Here is a 14,569-nt window from a genome sequence, read left to right as displayed (position 1 = left end):
GAGGTAGAAAGAGTCGGAGGAAGAATTTGGATTTGAGCCTTACTGCTCCAGAGCCCGGGGCTCTGGGCAGCCAGTGAGGAGTCAGGATAAGGGTGTGGGTGGCTGCCCACGTGTGCGTGCACTTGCAGGCGCCCAGGGTTTGTGGCTGCTGGTGGGAGGACCCACCTTCGTGACTAGTACATGGGACAGTTCAAGTATTGCAGCGTCTCATCTGTTTATTTGACGTTCGATTTTATTTCTTCATTAACAGTGAGGTCTTGTCCAAGAGAGTATGGGCTGAAAAGTTCATCTAAAAGCCAACTTCTGGAATTGTGCGTCTGTTGGTAGCCAGTGGCTGAGGGTGGGGAGACTTGGAGTGCGTTTCAGCCCAGGGTAGGAGGAGCCAACCATTCAGTAACTCTTATCACTTATTGTGCGCCAGGAGCTACGCCATGGCCTTGGGGTGCAAGGCTGTGTAAGACCTAGTCTCTGTGCTCCAGGGTCTTACAGTTTGGTTGAGGCTGAGGGGCAACTGTGTTGATAGGGCAGCCACAACCCAAAGAAAGATGTTGAGGCAGATAATCCATAACCAAGCTATAGATCAAAATTGGGGTGAGTTTGTTATGAGCCAGATCTGAGGGCTAGCCCGGGCTCTTCCTTCCCCAAGGAAGGAAGGGCGCCAAAGTGGGGTGTGCAGAGTGGTTAAATCCCACCGAAGAGCGTTATCACGTGTGATTGGAATGTCCCTTTTACAGTAGCTGGGAGATTGCCCAGCTGGCACAGCACTGCTGTTCACACAGCAGGCAGCGGGTCTGTTGTTTGGAGCTGAGTGATCACAGGCTGAGCGCAGCAATCAGTTCCTGGTGTAGGGAGAGATGCTCATCCTTAAGGAAATGCCAAGTTGGGGGCAGTTGCATCTTTATCTTAAGGGTATTTGTTCTTGTCTTTGGGACACAGCAAACGCTTAAAGCACATACGTAATACATGCTCGATGGCCATGTCAAGCCCTTTTGGAAAGCAAGGTCAGGCTGAGTTAATTTTACACCAAATGGCCTCCTCATGTACTCCAATCCATTGCTTGACCTTTGTTTTTCAAAAACCTTTCTCAAAACTTCAGTTGCCATGTCCACGGCTGGCTTTAGTAGTGTGGTAGATGGGCTTTTGTGTGACAGTATCATTTCTGCCTGCCACCTGTCACTCCAGAACCACAGCCCATTCCTTTAGAGTTCGAATGCTTTTTAAAAATTCAAGGAATCCCTTTTGATGTGAAAATAACCCTTTAGTGTTATATCTTTTTTGAACTGAGAGAATTTAATATAAAGAGTTAACTAGGTATAACGTTGTTAACTAGATATCTAAAAGGATAAAAAGAGATCTCTGAAAGTATCGTGGAGATGGCAGCTGGCCAAGTAGTCACTACCCATAGGACCGAGGAAACTAAGAAAAGTGGTGGGAATTTTAAAACTTAGAAACTTAGAGAAAGGTCCCCAAGTACTCAAACTCAGATCTCTAAGGAGGCAGTTGTGCTGCTCAGCTACGTGGAGGGGCTGGCGAGTGGGAAGCAGGCTCTTGAGGTGGCACTGGACAGGTGGTGATGTGTCTCTTGCGGGGGCACAGTGTGGAAGCTTGGCCTACAAGTGTCGGGAAAACTGCAGGCTGGATTCAGCTGCTGCAGCAGGGGGCACTGCTGCTGCTGGGGCAACGCTCAAAGTAATAGAAAGTGGACAGGAAGTCCCCAGGCTGCAGGAGCAAGTCCCTTCTTCCCCCTGCTGTCTTGCAGTGTCCCTTCGAGTGCCCTGACTCGTTGAGTAAGCTGTGGTCTGCAGAGTCATGGAGAATCACTGAATATTCACACAAGTTTCATGTGCTAGGATCAGTTGACAGCCAGGGCTGAGAGTGGGAAGTGAAGCTTCTGGGGAACAGGACAAGGGAACAAGGTGACAAGGCAATGCTTAACAGCGTGGAGGAATTAAACTGGCCAGCTTCCCGATTCAGGGAGCTGGCAGGACTACCTCACTACTGCTAGAACGCAGACGCCGCCTAGGTCAGTTTCAGACCCAGAATGTGAACACAGGTTTATAGGATGATCTTAGTGTAGTGAGGAGATAATTATGAGGATTTTGGTTTTGTTTAATCCTTCATGAAAAAGCAGTGTGGTTTGCTGCCTTTTACATAACGTAGGGATCAGAGGTGTGCTTTTTACTTCTGTTTTAGTATATTATGCTTGGTTTTCTGCTTTCCCACTGCCCATAAAAAAAGGCTTATTTTGATAACTTTGGGATAGTAAAGGAATGCTGAAAGGAGTAACGTGCTCGTCTGTAAAACACATTGAGCTCCTGTAAACTCATATCTTAACAAATATTGTAATTAATAAAATAATTTTAAATCTTCACATTTTAATTTGAAAATATGCAAAGTATCTTTATATTTCATCACAATGCTTTAATCATACAGCTTTCATGATAGCCAGAAAGTGTGTTGACAGTAGCTATACCTGAGTATAGTCTGTACTTAAGATAGAATAGAATTTCCTCATGATTTAAATATATAATTAATAGTCCTCTGTTTTTATTTCCTGTTAAACAGTGTCTTCTATGTTTTATATTTCAGGTATTAGTAGAGGATCCTATTACCACCTGTCTGTCTCCCTCAGTGTATGATATGATATGTAAACTTGGGTTTGAAGTCAGAGAACGCTGTGATATCAATAGTATTGTAACTCAGAGTGGTGAAGTGTGCTGGCAGACAATTACAGACTGTGTGCTTTATACAGAGTCAGGTTTGTACTTTCTCTGCCCCACAACTGTTGCATTTAAAATACCTCGATCTGTAAAGTGTCCCTTTCTGACCATTGCTGCTTTTGATTAGAGGATGTTGTAATGCAGGCCTAACTCAAAAGAGAACAGGAATCAGTGTGAAAAGCAAGAGAATGAGTCCAGAGACGCATAGAAGAGTTAACAAAAATCTGGGCCCAGAAAATGCTGTGTGAGAAGGAGGGGTTGGGAGGCAGTGGGGGGTGGAGGGGCTGTGCATGACACAGATCTCAGCTCGAGGCCAGTAATCCAGGGGGAAAAGGGAAGAAAGTAGAAGTCACATGAATTAAGGGTATGAAATGACCAGTAATGCATTACACAGTTATTTTAAAGGTCTTCTGCACATTCTTGGACATTTTTTGGAGCAGGGATTGGGGTTGGAAAATTTCATAATACTTATAAAAATTACAAACGAATGTGCTCTGGCCCAGCAATTCCATCCAGGAATTGGAGTCAGGCATATTTACAGGTATGAAAGTGGTGTCTGTGCAGGCTCCTCTTTGCAGCATTTTGAGGTAGCAAAAAAGAAGAAACACTGGAGACAGCCACATGTCAGGCAGTAGGGGATTGGTTAAGTTAGTTAGGAAAAATGCACGTAAGGGAATATTTGCAGTAGTGAGAAAGAACGAGGGGGCCCATCTTTTTGATTCAGAAATCTCTGTTAGCTATATGGCTATGTAAAAAAATAGGAGGGGCATGTATTTGTATTTGCTTGTGTAAGTATAAGTATTTCCAAGATTACCCAAGGAATTAGTAACAGTTCTGCTATAGGAAGGAGAATCGGGCGGCCAGGAGGGAGACTCACCTTTTAAATTTTTTCGTTGAGCACCGTGTGAATGTTCAGCTCCAAACTTATCAAAAAAATGAAAACAACAAAATATTCATCTTATAGATATGTTCTAAAATAATTTCATTGGGAATCTCACAGTCTAATAATGTTCAGTAAAAAGTAAAGTCAGGTTAAAATATAATATATATACAGTATGAACCTGATTTTGTATAAACCTATATGCAAGTAAAGAAATTGAAGGAAATGTTTTTTCTCTCGTTTGAACCTTTATTTTCCAGATTCTCTACTGACAGTATATTTTTCTTTTACAGTCAGATAAACACTATGTAACTTATTTCCAACAATATATGAGTATCTTTAGTGTAACTTCAACTATAAACTGGTTGTTGATTTTGTGGAAATTTCATAAAGCAATTTTCCTTTGATAATTTAGACATTTTTCATCACTTGGTATGGGTCTGTGGTACTAAAACTTGTTTTCTTGTCCTTGAAGCCCAGGGTCTGGATTACTGGGGAAGCGTGAGGCTGCTGGGCCCTGTGTGTGAGGCCGTCCACATACATTTGTTATCTCTGACCAGGGGGCAGTTTGAAATTCGATATGCACCATGGCTCCAATGGACAAGTTTTCCAGAGGTTTGGCTTTTAAACAACCTTTAGAAAGAAAAGACTTTGCAAGTTCCACTTAGAGGCCCTTGTTACTTGCTAATTTTAAAGGGGTCTCCATCCTCAGGGCCTTCCAACTGTGAAGAAGGCTTAGGGTCACAGGGCAACTTGGGACTGTTCTGCGGTCATCGAAGCCTCAGCTGAGAGGCACATCCTTTGAACAGAAGAAGGTTTTGGATGCAGGATCAGAATGGAGGGCTGAGGAGCTAGCTTGGTGCATGGGCACTGTCCTGGGACAGAGAAAAATGGACTGCTCCAGAAAAAGGAAAGACCTTGTGGATGGATAGTAAGGCATTCTTGAGACAGTGGGCCCAGAGACTGGAGATGAGGATGCTTGGTTTGGCGAGGGTGAATGGAAGGGAGGAGGGTAGTTTGGGACCATGCCCAAACCTTGTTTTGGTTGGTTTGTTGGTTGGTTCAAACCAACCATTTCACTTGTCCACAATAGGGCAGTAACTATAAGAGTCTGTTGTAAAATTCTTTGAATTTCCTAATGTAGAGCAGAAGGATCGTCGCTTCTCCCTTTGTAATAGCTCTCATGAGTGGCAGGGTGAGCTGCCTTATGTTTATTTTTAAGAACTAATCAAAACAGGAAATAAGATTTAGGTCAAAATATTTGACGTTTCAATTTACAGTTATGCCAGACTTATTGCTTTTAACAAACATTTAAATATAGAGAGAACTTTCAAAAAACTCCTCAGATATTAAAATATTTTCTTGATTCTTTTGATACTATGTTTATGTAGAAAATGTTTACCCATACCAAACAAGTCATTAAAATACGCCAACTGAAATCTTTAGAGGTTTGAATTTCATTGATGGTATTGTTACTTTGAGAAATATTTCTCACTAAGCGCAAATTTAACGTATGTCTTATTCTAAACAGTTATTTCCTGAAGTATTTGACGCTTTGGAAAGTCGTCAATCCCCTGCTATTTCTCTCGGCTTAATGAAGCTGACATCATGTCTGGAACGAACCTTGGGTGATGTAAGTATGAGAACTCTTTCATTGTTGGTCCATTAAAGTATCTAAATGAACGTTAAACCATTCTACAGTTGCACTCAAATTTCTTGATTTTGATTATTGTTTCCAGTAAAAGAAAATCATTTGGCACAGATTTTAAATATTTTTCTTTTTGAATGATTATAAAATCGAAACATTGGTATCTTTAGTACTTTTCTTTCTTCTTTTGTCCAAAGAGTTGCTTTATGGGCGACTTTTTTCTTAACATCATTTGGCTCATTATAATGCAATCATTATACAGTTTTTGTTTGAATTTTAGGTATTTTTACTGATTGGGAAGGAATGCCCTTTTCTTTTAAGAGATCTGCTTGCATCTGAAGAGCTTGCGCAAGTCTTTGGGCAGTCTGTGGTAAGCTTGTTCACTAAAACTAATAGAGTAACACAACACAAAACAGTTAATGTTAGCTGTACTTTTACTTCTCAAAAACTGGTGCTACATTAGGAAAAACATAATTATATCAGTGATTCAGGCTTATTTTCCATTACCACCTCCCCTTACAGAATTGCCACTCTTCCAGACAAAAGACACACCTCTCTCTTATCCTGAGTCTTAGTGTGCTGCAGTAACCTCTGATGTGATGACCTCTGGTGTGATGACCTCTGAAGTAATAGCCTCTGGTCTAATAGCCTCTGATGTGATGACCTCTGATGTGATGACCTCCAGTGTGATGATGTCTGCTTTGAGGACCTCTGCCGTGAGGACCTCTGGTGTCAGGACTTCTGGTGTGATGACCTCTGGTATAATCGCCTCTGCTCTAATAACCTCTGATGCATTGACCTCTAGTGTGAGGACCTCTGGTTTGATGACCTCTGATGTGATAACATCTGCTGTGAGGACCTCTGCCATGAGGACCTCTGGTGTAATAACCTCTGAGGCGCCAGTCAGATGAGCAGTTTGAAGTCTATTGCTTTCATTAATTATATGTTAATAATTATATCGGGGCTGGCCCCATGGCCTAGTGGTTAAGTTCATGCGTCCTGCTTTGGCAGCCCGGGGTTTTGCCAGTTTGGATCCTGGGCACGGACATGGCATCACTCATCAAGCCATACTGAGGCAGCGTCCCACATAGCACAACTAGAAGCACTCACAACTAGAAGATACAACTATGTACTGGGGGGCTTTGGGGAGAAAAAGAAGAAGAAGGAAAAAAAAGGATTGACAACAGATGTTAGCTCAAGTGCCAATCTTTAAAAAAAATAATTATAATACTAACTTATTTTAGAATAAAATTTTTACCCTTTAAAGAGGGATGTTACAGTTTTGCTCTAAAATATCAGTATTTTTAACACATAATATTTTTAACATTGCAAAGGGAAATTATGCCCTTTGTGACTGTTGAAGCTTATGGAGAAAAAAAATTTAGATGCAGTTGAAAAACATGCAGAGCTATATGCTTTTTCAGAATCTTTGAGAGACCACGTGGTCAAGATTGTTTAAGACTAATGAATAACCTTTAGGCAACCGAATGAGGCAAGGTCGAAGTGAAAAAGAAAGCCAGGATAGTGTCATGCAGAAGGTGGAGCCTGCCACGCCAGGAAGTCATTTACAATAATTGTGTGATATATTATAGGCTAGACTCATAGGTATTGGATAAGGAATCTGTCTTCTGTAAAGCTTTCCCACTTTTCATGGTGGTTTCTTACCCCTTGTCAGCTTAAACATCATTTTCTTTGGTGGAGAATATGGAATGAAGATAAAGCACAAACTTCTCGTTGTTACATGGAATTCTTAACCACATTTGGTTGTTTTGATCTGTTGTTGTTACCTACCTGTGTGCTGTTAGCCTTTTGCTTCCCTGCAGCCACTTTTAGCCCCTAGATTGTTTTACTAGTTCGTTGGCATATATATTTCTGATAGCCCAGATGCTATAAGCAATTAACTAAAAAGTAATATTAAATTCAAAATAAATAATATTAAATTATTAATATTAAAGTGTTAAAAATTAATATGGGAGCAAAGCCTTCCTGGAGTGGCATTGAAGAGCTGGTTGTTAGGTATTCTGAGATGGGGTGGAAATCCCTCTTTGTAACTTCCACTCTCGGGCTTTCCCTCCCTCTAAGTGATTCACAGTGCCAGGGTCTCCTCTTCTCAGCAGCCATCGTTCAGGTGGATGAAGACAGCTTCCGTTCCTTTCCTGAGTCCTCTGGAGGCTCAGCTGTTCTTTGTCGTATGACAAGCTTTTAAGTTCTTTCAGTGTGAACATCTTGCGTTTTTTCTGAATCTCTTCTAAAGTCTGGTGCTTCAAACCCAGAGGCAGCCCGTGGTCAAATCTCATCCCCCTTGATAGCTTTGTGTCATCTGAGACCTTGGTCTCCCCTCCCCATGCCTGTATTTTTCTCGTCTGCACAGTGGGAGTCATAGTAGTACCTTCCTTGTAGGCTGTTCTGAGGATGAATGAGTACATTCATCACACATATGTGCGAAGTGTGTCTGACGTACCAAATGCTCAGTACTGTTGGTTTATTATGATTATCGTTATTATCACTATACGTGAGCCACGATATTGGTTCTCTTAGTTCTAAAGAAGAAAGCAGACATCATCCCAGTATTGTACTGGTGTATTCAGTAATTCAGGAATTATGTACCTACTCGATAATCTGCTGTCCTTACCCTGGTTAGGTGGACGTGCTGAAAGTCTTCATTGGCTCCCCATGTGGACTCAACCTGCGTAACGTCTTGTGGCATGGATTTGCGTCACCTCAGGAAGTTCCTCCAAAGTAAGTTGCTTGTGATGTAATTTCTTTCTTTTTTGATATACTTATGAGTTTATCTTGAATTTCACAGCAGGGAAAGATGGGTCTTGAGAAACGTGAGAGAGTTTTGAGGCAGGATTTTGAGGATTAAACTGAATATTAATAGCGCAATGGCTGAAGTGGTGACAGCTGTGATTTCACGGACTTACACCCGGAAGGCAATTCTGAGGTTAAACCTGATGGGAAGGACGATGTCACAGCTTCCTGCTGGGTAGGAGACCCTGAGGTTTCAGCCCACCAGTTTCTGAGATATCATTGTTCCTCCCAGCCGTTGCACAGCTTAATTCCTACAGCTATGGGGAGCTTTCTGCAATTTAATGGTGTTCTACTTTCCTAATTTTCAACTTCTTTTTGAAGATAAAGCTTTTTCTCTGTATGACTGAGTTCATTTTTCTAACAGACCTGTCTGGTATTTTCCCCTAGGTACTGTTCAATGATGATATTGTTGACGGCAGGATTGGGTCAACTACTGAAGACTTACCTTCAACAAGCTAAACTTACATTGACACATCGACCTTTCATAACTCTTACAAACTTAGAGGATCTGATTGTTTTCCCTGGCGAGTACAACATTTCACATTTTTCCTGAATATATCTTCGTAAAGAAATTTATAAAACGGTTAAGTAGCATCAAGACTTGAGCTCTGTAGGTGGAATGATTATTCTCCAACAGCAAGATGCCTTTGAAAGTTGCTTGAAGAACCTCTCAAACTTTGCCCATAAAACCTTACCTCTTCCCAGAGTGCCCCCCAGGCTGTCGTGGGACCCTTTGAGACTCAGGGCTACATGAATCAATGTTAGTGAGAGAATTAGTTTATCCTTCAGATGTGTTGACGTTTTGTAATGTGTGTTCCCTTCTCTTTTTAGCTGTCGCACCTTTGTACTCAGTCATCATACAAAAAGTGCCTATAGTATAGATGGTCTCCTATAACTTCTTTTTTTTTCCCTATGACAAAGCCACTTACCAAATTAATGGGGGCAGGGGACACAAAACTTTGAAAAAACAATTAAACTATGTGTTTGCTCCATGCCCATTCCTTTTCCACATTGGCAGGAGAGGTGCACAGCAGTATTCGCTGATGTAAATCGTGGAGGGAACAGTACGGACTATCTTGGTCCTGGCAGCCTCAGCCTTTTGTACCATGGACACTTTTGGTAGTCTGGTTACTGCCAATAATGTATATATTTTTAAGACATTGTTTTTTAGAGAAGTTTTAAGTTTACAACAAGATTGAGAGGAAGGTACGAAGATTTCCCCTATACTCTCTGCCCTGACACAGGCATAGCTCCTCCTTTATCAGCATCCCCCACCAGAGTAGTACATTTTTTACCAAGGATGAATCTAGATGGACACATCCTAGTCACCCAAACTCTGTAGTTTACCATAGGGTTCACTCTTGGTTCCTATATCTTCTGAAAATATGTCTGTCTTTTCCTGGTCAGTGTGGTCAGCTGGTCAACCCTGAACTCCTTTACTCAAAGCTGTTGTAGCCTAAATTGGTAAAGGGATGCAGTACCCTTTTTCCAAGGGTACCTGTGGTCTCCTACAGCTGTGGCTCTAGTTTACGTGGTCTTACTCTCAGACAGCATGCACTGCCCCAGAGGCTACAGTTTGTCCAGCTGAGGAGGTCAGCTCATTGGCATCACTTCCTAAGTGTGTTCACATCTTTTTCAGTTGTCCAGTGTGGTTGTGCTTAAAAATGTTTGCTATTTTGCAGATGTTTCTCATGAGGTGCTTTCAGTATTAGAAGAAGTGATGAAGAAATCCACTTTCATATTAAAAATCATGTTGCCATATTGGGAAGTTGCATTAATCAAGTTCAAGTCACAGAGGTAACTGAAGGGTGGTGTTACAGAGTGGTTATTGGTAGTTGGGAGGCCAACCCTTACAATCCTCTAGCTCCCATGCTTTCTTGCTACTGGAGTGTAAGCAAATAGAAGTGGGGCTGACTCAAGAGTAGACCTGAGCATCAAGTATCTTCATATAATTAGTTAAAAGATAGCTTGTGATTGTGAGTTAAACATTATGTGTCATCCTTTGGGTACAGTTGATAGAGATAATTGTTTTTTAGAATCAACTTTTTAGTGTTTTTTTGGGTGCTTACTATGAGTGAAACATTGTGTCCAGAGTTAGAGACTCATGGAGCAAAGAGGAAGGAAGTTTGTCTTTGTGTTCCCTGGGGAGCAGAGCGTACACACATGGACATCAGGAGGTTAGTGGTCTTGGTTACTGTATCCTGATACCTTCATTTGTACACCTTGAGAACCCTCTGAAGTCCTGGTATTTGAGTATTTTTTAGAAGTTATGAGTTAGGCAGATCTTTGATGACATTTTACTCCACCAAAGCTACTAAAAATGTTTCATCATGCACTAAAACACTGGAAAATAGTTTTAAAATCACTAGTCTAATGAGACTGATTCTGGCTTTGTTTCTCGTATTAATGAGTAACGTCACCCGTCCTTGCTTGAACACACATTGCTCATATCTGGAATACAGCCCCATTCTTGTGGTGTAGGTACCAGTGTTGCTTTTAAAACATGGAATTTTGCCTATTTTCCTTCAATTTCACAGGTTTGCTGACTGTGCCGTATTGTTACTGACACAACTGGAGACTGGCCTTAGGAAAGTTTTTGCCACGGTTAACAAATGTCCAAAAAGGCTTCTGACCGCTGAGGTATGCATGCTTTCATGATTGATGGTGATTGTTGTTGCTGCTGTGTTGACAGTTTTCTCTGAATAACTAAAATTTCTTAATATCTTATTTTTGTTTACCATTAAATAAATTTTTTAGCTAAGAACTTTCTTTGGAAGACTTGACTGTCATTTTTTGTGGATCCCTATTATAATGATTTTACATGATTTATATTTATTTTATTTATGATTTTTTTTGATAGTTCTATAATATTTCCAAGTAGTCTTTTTAATCATAATGATGTCACAAAAGTAGTAACCACTTATTTTCTCTGTGTAGCCATAATTATTGGCAAACCATTGTAACCCCATGAGGTAGTCCATGGTCTACAGCATGCCCCTCTTTAAGAACACTGCTCCCTCTTGGCCAAAACTGCCAGGGAGACTTGGAGGTGTTTCTCGGTGGCCATGTGTCCACTTAACCATCAGAGAATCCGTTAGAGAGAGGAAAGGGAGAATACATATTATGGGATGAACAGCAGTGTCTGCTGCACCTTCTGTTCTTGATTTTTTCACTAGTTCAGCTTCTTCTTTTTGCCCCTATAAATAGACATTCCTCAAACTTCTGTTCTCAACTCTGCCCTCTCTTGACATTTGCTCCCTGGGAGATCTCACACAATCCCATGCCTTGAGCTGTTACCTCTAGGGGAACAGCAATTAGAAAATACTTTGAACCAGATGAAAATGAAAGCTCAACACATCAAAAGTTGTTGATGCAGCTAAAGCATTGCTAAGTGGCCAATTCATAGCATTGATTCCAGCGATCTCCAAGGCATTGTCTCTCCCTTACAGTTCTTCCATCCTCCTGAGGTAGGTTTACACCTGCTTGCTGAATATCTTCATATGAGTTTTCCCCACCATCTCAAATTTACTTTATTTTGAAAAAGCATATTTTTTCTTCCACAAATTTGTTCTCTTGTGTTCCTTATGATCCTTATCCTCTCCATCGCTCTGGCACCAGGCTTTAGCACCATCTTGTGCTTTCCCTGCACTTCATTCTCCTTGTCCAGTTGTTCTCCAGCTCTGCCCATCGATTCTGCCCCTGATTGACCTCATGCCCCTTCCTTTCAGTGCTGAGGCCTCACCTGGCTCCTCATCACACTCACCTGAGCTCATCTCCTCACCAGTGTTCGTGATTCCCCTGCCACTAATTACTTGTAAACTAACAATCATTCTTATGTCTTTTATGGTCTCATCTGCTTAAAACCTTTCATGGCATCCCAGTGCCTGCCAATGAGGTTCACAGTTTTGTGTGGCGTGTAAGGATCTCAGTGAGTGACCTCAGCCTTTCTCCAGCTTTTTTCTGTCCGATTCCTCCAGTATAATTTAGGCTCCTCGCCAGCTCATGAACATGCATGTCTTTCTCATACTTTGCCCACTGTCCCCTCCTGACCACTTGAGGCCCCATAGTGACCTCCTAGAGCCTCGTCTGCTCGGATTTAACAGCCACTCCTCTCTGCATTCTGTCTCTGTTTCATCCTGAGGCAGTTCTGCTTTACCTTATATGCATTGTTGTAGAGGTCTCTGGTGCAGGTGCCTTGAGAGGGGGGCGTTCACATTAGTTCGCCCTGGTGCTCACGCCCGGTGCCTTTGACAGAGGCTTCCCCTAGTCCAATGTTGTGGAGTGAAGCATCAGTCTTCCAGCACAAAGAGCTAGAACCCCTGGCCTCACGGCTCTCACTTGAGTATACTTGAACCTGAGTTCATGGCAGCATGATCAGTCATGTATAACTATGTGGGATTAATAAATTTAATAACTCGCTTGTCATTTGACTGCACAAATAAATAGTGTGACTGTTTCCACAGATGATATAATTTATCAAAGAATATCTTAAATTTTAGCCAAGGCTTTTATGCAGAGTAAACATAACATCAATTTATTTATAAGGCAATACATATGTGAGAATCCTTTGTAAAACTATAGAGAGCTATGCACATGCTCTTATCATTTGCTGAATACTTATTATTGTGGGGTCTTTGAGATCAGTGGAAGAGAGGAAGATGAGTAAGACTTTGTGACTTTTAAGAAGCTTATGTATTAGGGGTGAGCAATAAGACATTTATACCAGTTCCATAAAAGAAGGTATAAATTAATGCATGTAGTTTATGAAGATAACTGGAAAGTTCAGCTTTTTTGAGGAAGTAGTGGGGATATTTAGCAGGCAGTTGGATATTTAGAGCTCAGGAAAAATTTTAGGGTCAGCGGTACAGATTCGGGAGCTAAAGATATAGACTTTTTGGAGTCATCTGCACAGTACTGAATGTTGAAGAACATTTGATAATGTTAAATCGAAAGTACATTAATAAGTGTTAATAAGTAAGACACATTTCTCAAGAGCTGGCTTCCACAAAATACTGATTTCATCACGCTGTGTGTAAAATCTTACTGACTTCCCCAGCAGCCTTTGAGATAGGCCTTACTCACGTCCCGTTTTGCAGAGAAACCTGAGTGTATGGCGGTACCCAGGGTCTCACTTCTAGAAAGCGCTGAAGTTGGGATTAGAATGCCGGGGCAGCCTGGCCCCAGACCCTGTGTTTATAAACTCTGTGCTGAGTACACCAAGAAGCACGAAAACCAAAGGCTGTTTGTTGGAGAAAATACTCACTTGCACACAAATACCAGCCATCATTAGAAGTACTCTGTGTGAGTAACGATTTGTGAAGTTTTGGGATCACAAATGTTAGAAGTATTTGAGCTCATGTGCTTGTGAGGACAGCGTTCTAACGTGGCTCAGCTGCCAGGGTCACTGTATTTTCACGTCTCTTATGATGCATTTATGTTGTCAATGACATTCTTCCCAGTGTTTCTAGATAAAGATTTATTTTCAAAAGAAGGTTTCATATCTGTGGCCATGTACTAGAATTTTTTCCCACTTTGAATAATGTCGCTCTACTTGTATTTTGCTTTAATTATTTCTTTTCTTTCCTTTTCTGAAGTCAACAGCTCTTTATACCACCTTCGATGAAGTAAGTAAACTTATTAGATATCTTGAAACAAAAAAACCCATTGTGTTCTTTTGAAATACAAATTAGAGATCAGCTGTGAGTCGTGTGCTTACAGGAAGTGTTGATAGTTATATAAGCAAAAAAAAAAAGATTATTATGAAGTTAAAGATAGTTTTCAGGCTGTGCCCCAATATTATTAACCTAGTTTCTAAAGTTGTAGAAAAGTCAGAGTTGGGAAATGCCAAGAGATACTAACATTATATGCTATAATTACTTAGGGACTTACATTTTAGATTTAAAGGTAACACTTTTTTTGCACGTGAAATATACATTAGCTACTCTTGAGAGTATATATTATACACTGGTGCATTTAATCTGCAAGTTGGAGGTGTGATTCTGAAGGTGAAGATCTGAAATAGTAAAAGTTAATGTTGAAAAAACCTCTTACCGCTTGTAGAGTACAGAGGCTTTTGTGTGCGTGATCCTGGATAGTAGTTCTTACGTGTCCTAAGGTATGGCACCATGGGGTTAGCTGACAGGAGGAAAGAAAGGAAAAGTCCATGTGTACAGAGTTGGACATTCAGATCATTTTGCCTTTAAGACAACTATTAGATTCCAGAGTGAACAGTGGTGGGTAAATTAAAAAATGTATCTGTTTACCTGAAGAGTTTATTCCGTTATGTAAATAATTTGCTATTGTTTAAATATATAATATATTTGATACTGTGAAGATTGAATTAGATAATGTAGTCAAATCTGTGTAGGATTAGGTCTATAGGACTGGTTTGGATGGTGGGTTCCAAAGTCCATGGTGAGTTAAGAAGCAATTAATAAAGTAACTGACATACACAAACACACATATATGTATAATTACACACATATAAACACACATATACATGTAAGTACA

The 14,569-nt window shown here is 40.8% G+C and overlaps 1 protein-coding gene across 5 annotated transcripts in view; it reads left to right on the top strand.

The window, feature by feature from the left end:
• ERMARD (ER membrane associated RNA degradation) overlaps positions 1 to 14,569 on the top strand; it is a 26,813-nt gene that overhangs the window by 790 nt on the left and 11,454 nt on the right. For 2 of the 5 annotated variants that reach the window (XM_046669326.1, XM_046669330.1), the window contains exons 2-10: positions 2,590 to 2,758; positions 4,076 to 4,215; positions 5,132 to 5,233; positions 5,529 to 5,618; positions 7,890 to 7,987; positions 8,447 to 8,583; positions 9,742 to 9,856; positions 10,597 to 10,699; positions 13,654 to 13,683. In XM_046669326.1, the coding sequence (XP_046525282.1) occupies positions 2,590 to 2,758; positions 4,076 to 4,215; positions 5,132 to 5,233; positions 5,529 to 5,618; positions 7,890 to 7,987; positions 8,447 to 8,583; positions 9,742 to 9,856; positions 10,597 to 10,699; positions 13,654 to 13,683 (984 nt within the window). Of the gene's footprint in view, positions 1 to 38; positions 2,024 to 2,589; positions 2,759 to 4,075; positions 4,216 to 5,131; positions 5,234 to 5,528; positions 5,619 to 7,889; positions 7,988 to 8,446; positions 8,584 to 9,741; positions 9,857 to 10,596; positions 10,700 to 13,653; positions 13,684 to 14,569 lie in introns of those variants that run through there. The other 3 variants (XM_046669328.1, XM_046669327.1, XM_046669329.1) reach the window with 3 other exon arrangements.

The sequence above is a fragment of the Equus quagga genome, chromosome 8, assembly GCF_021613505.1.
Source record: "Equus quagga isolate Etosha38 chromosome 8, UCLA_HA_Equagga_1.0, whole genome shotgun sequence".
In the NCBI taxonomy this organism is placed as follows: Eukaryota; Metazoa; Chordata; class Mammalia; order Perissodactyla; family Equidae; genus Equus; species Equus quagga.
This window is presented reverse-complemented; position numbering and strand designations above follow the sequence as displayed.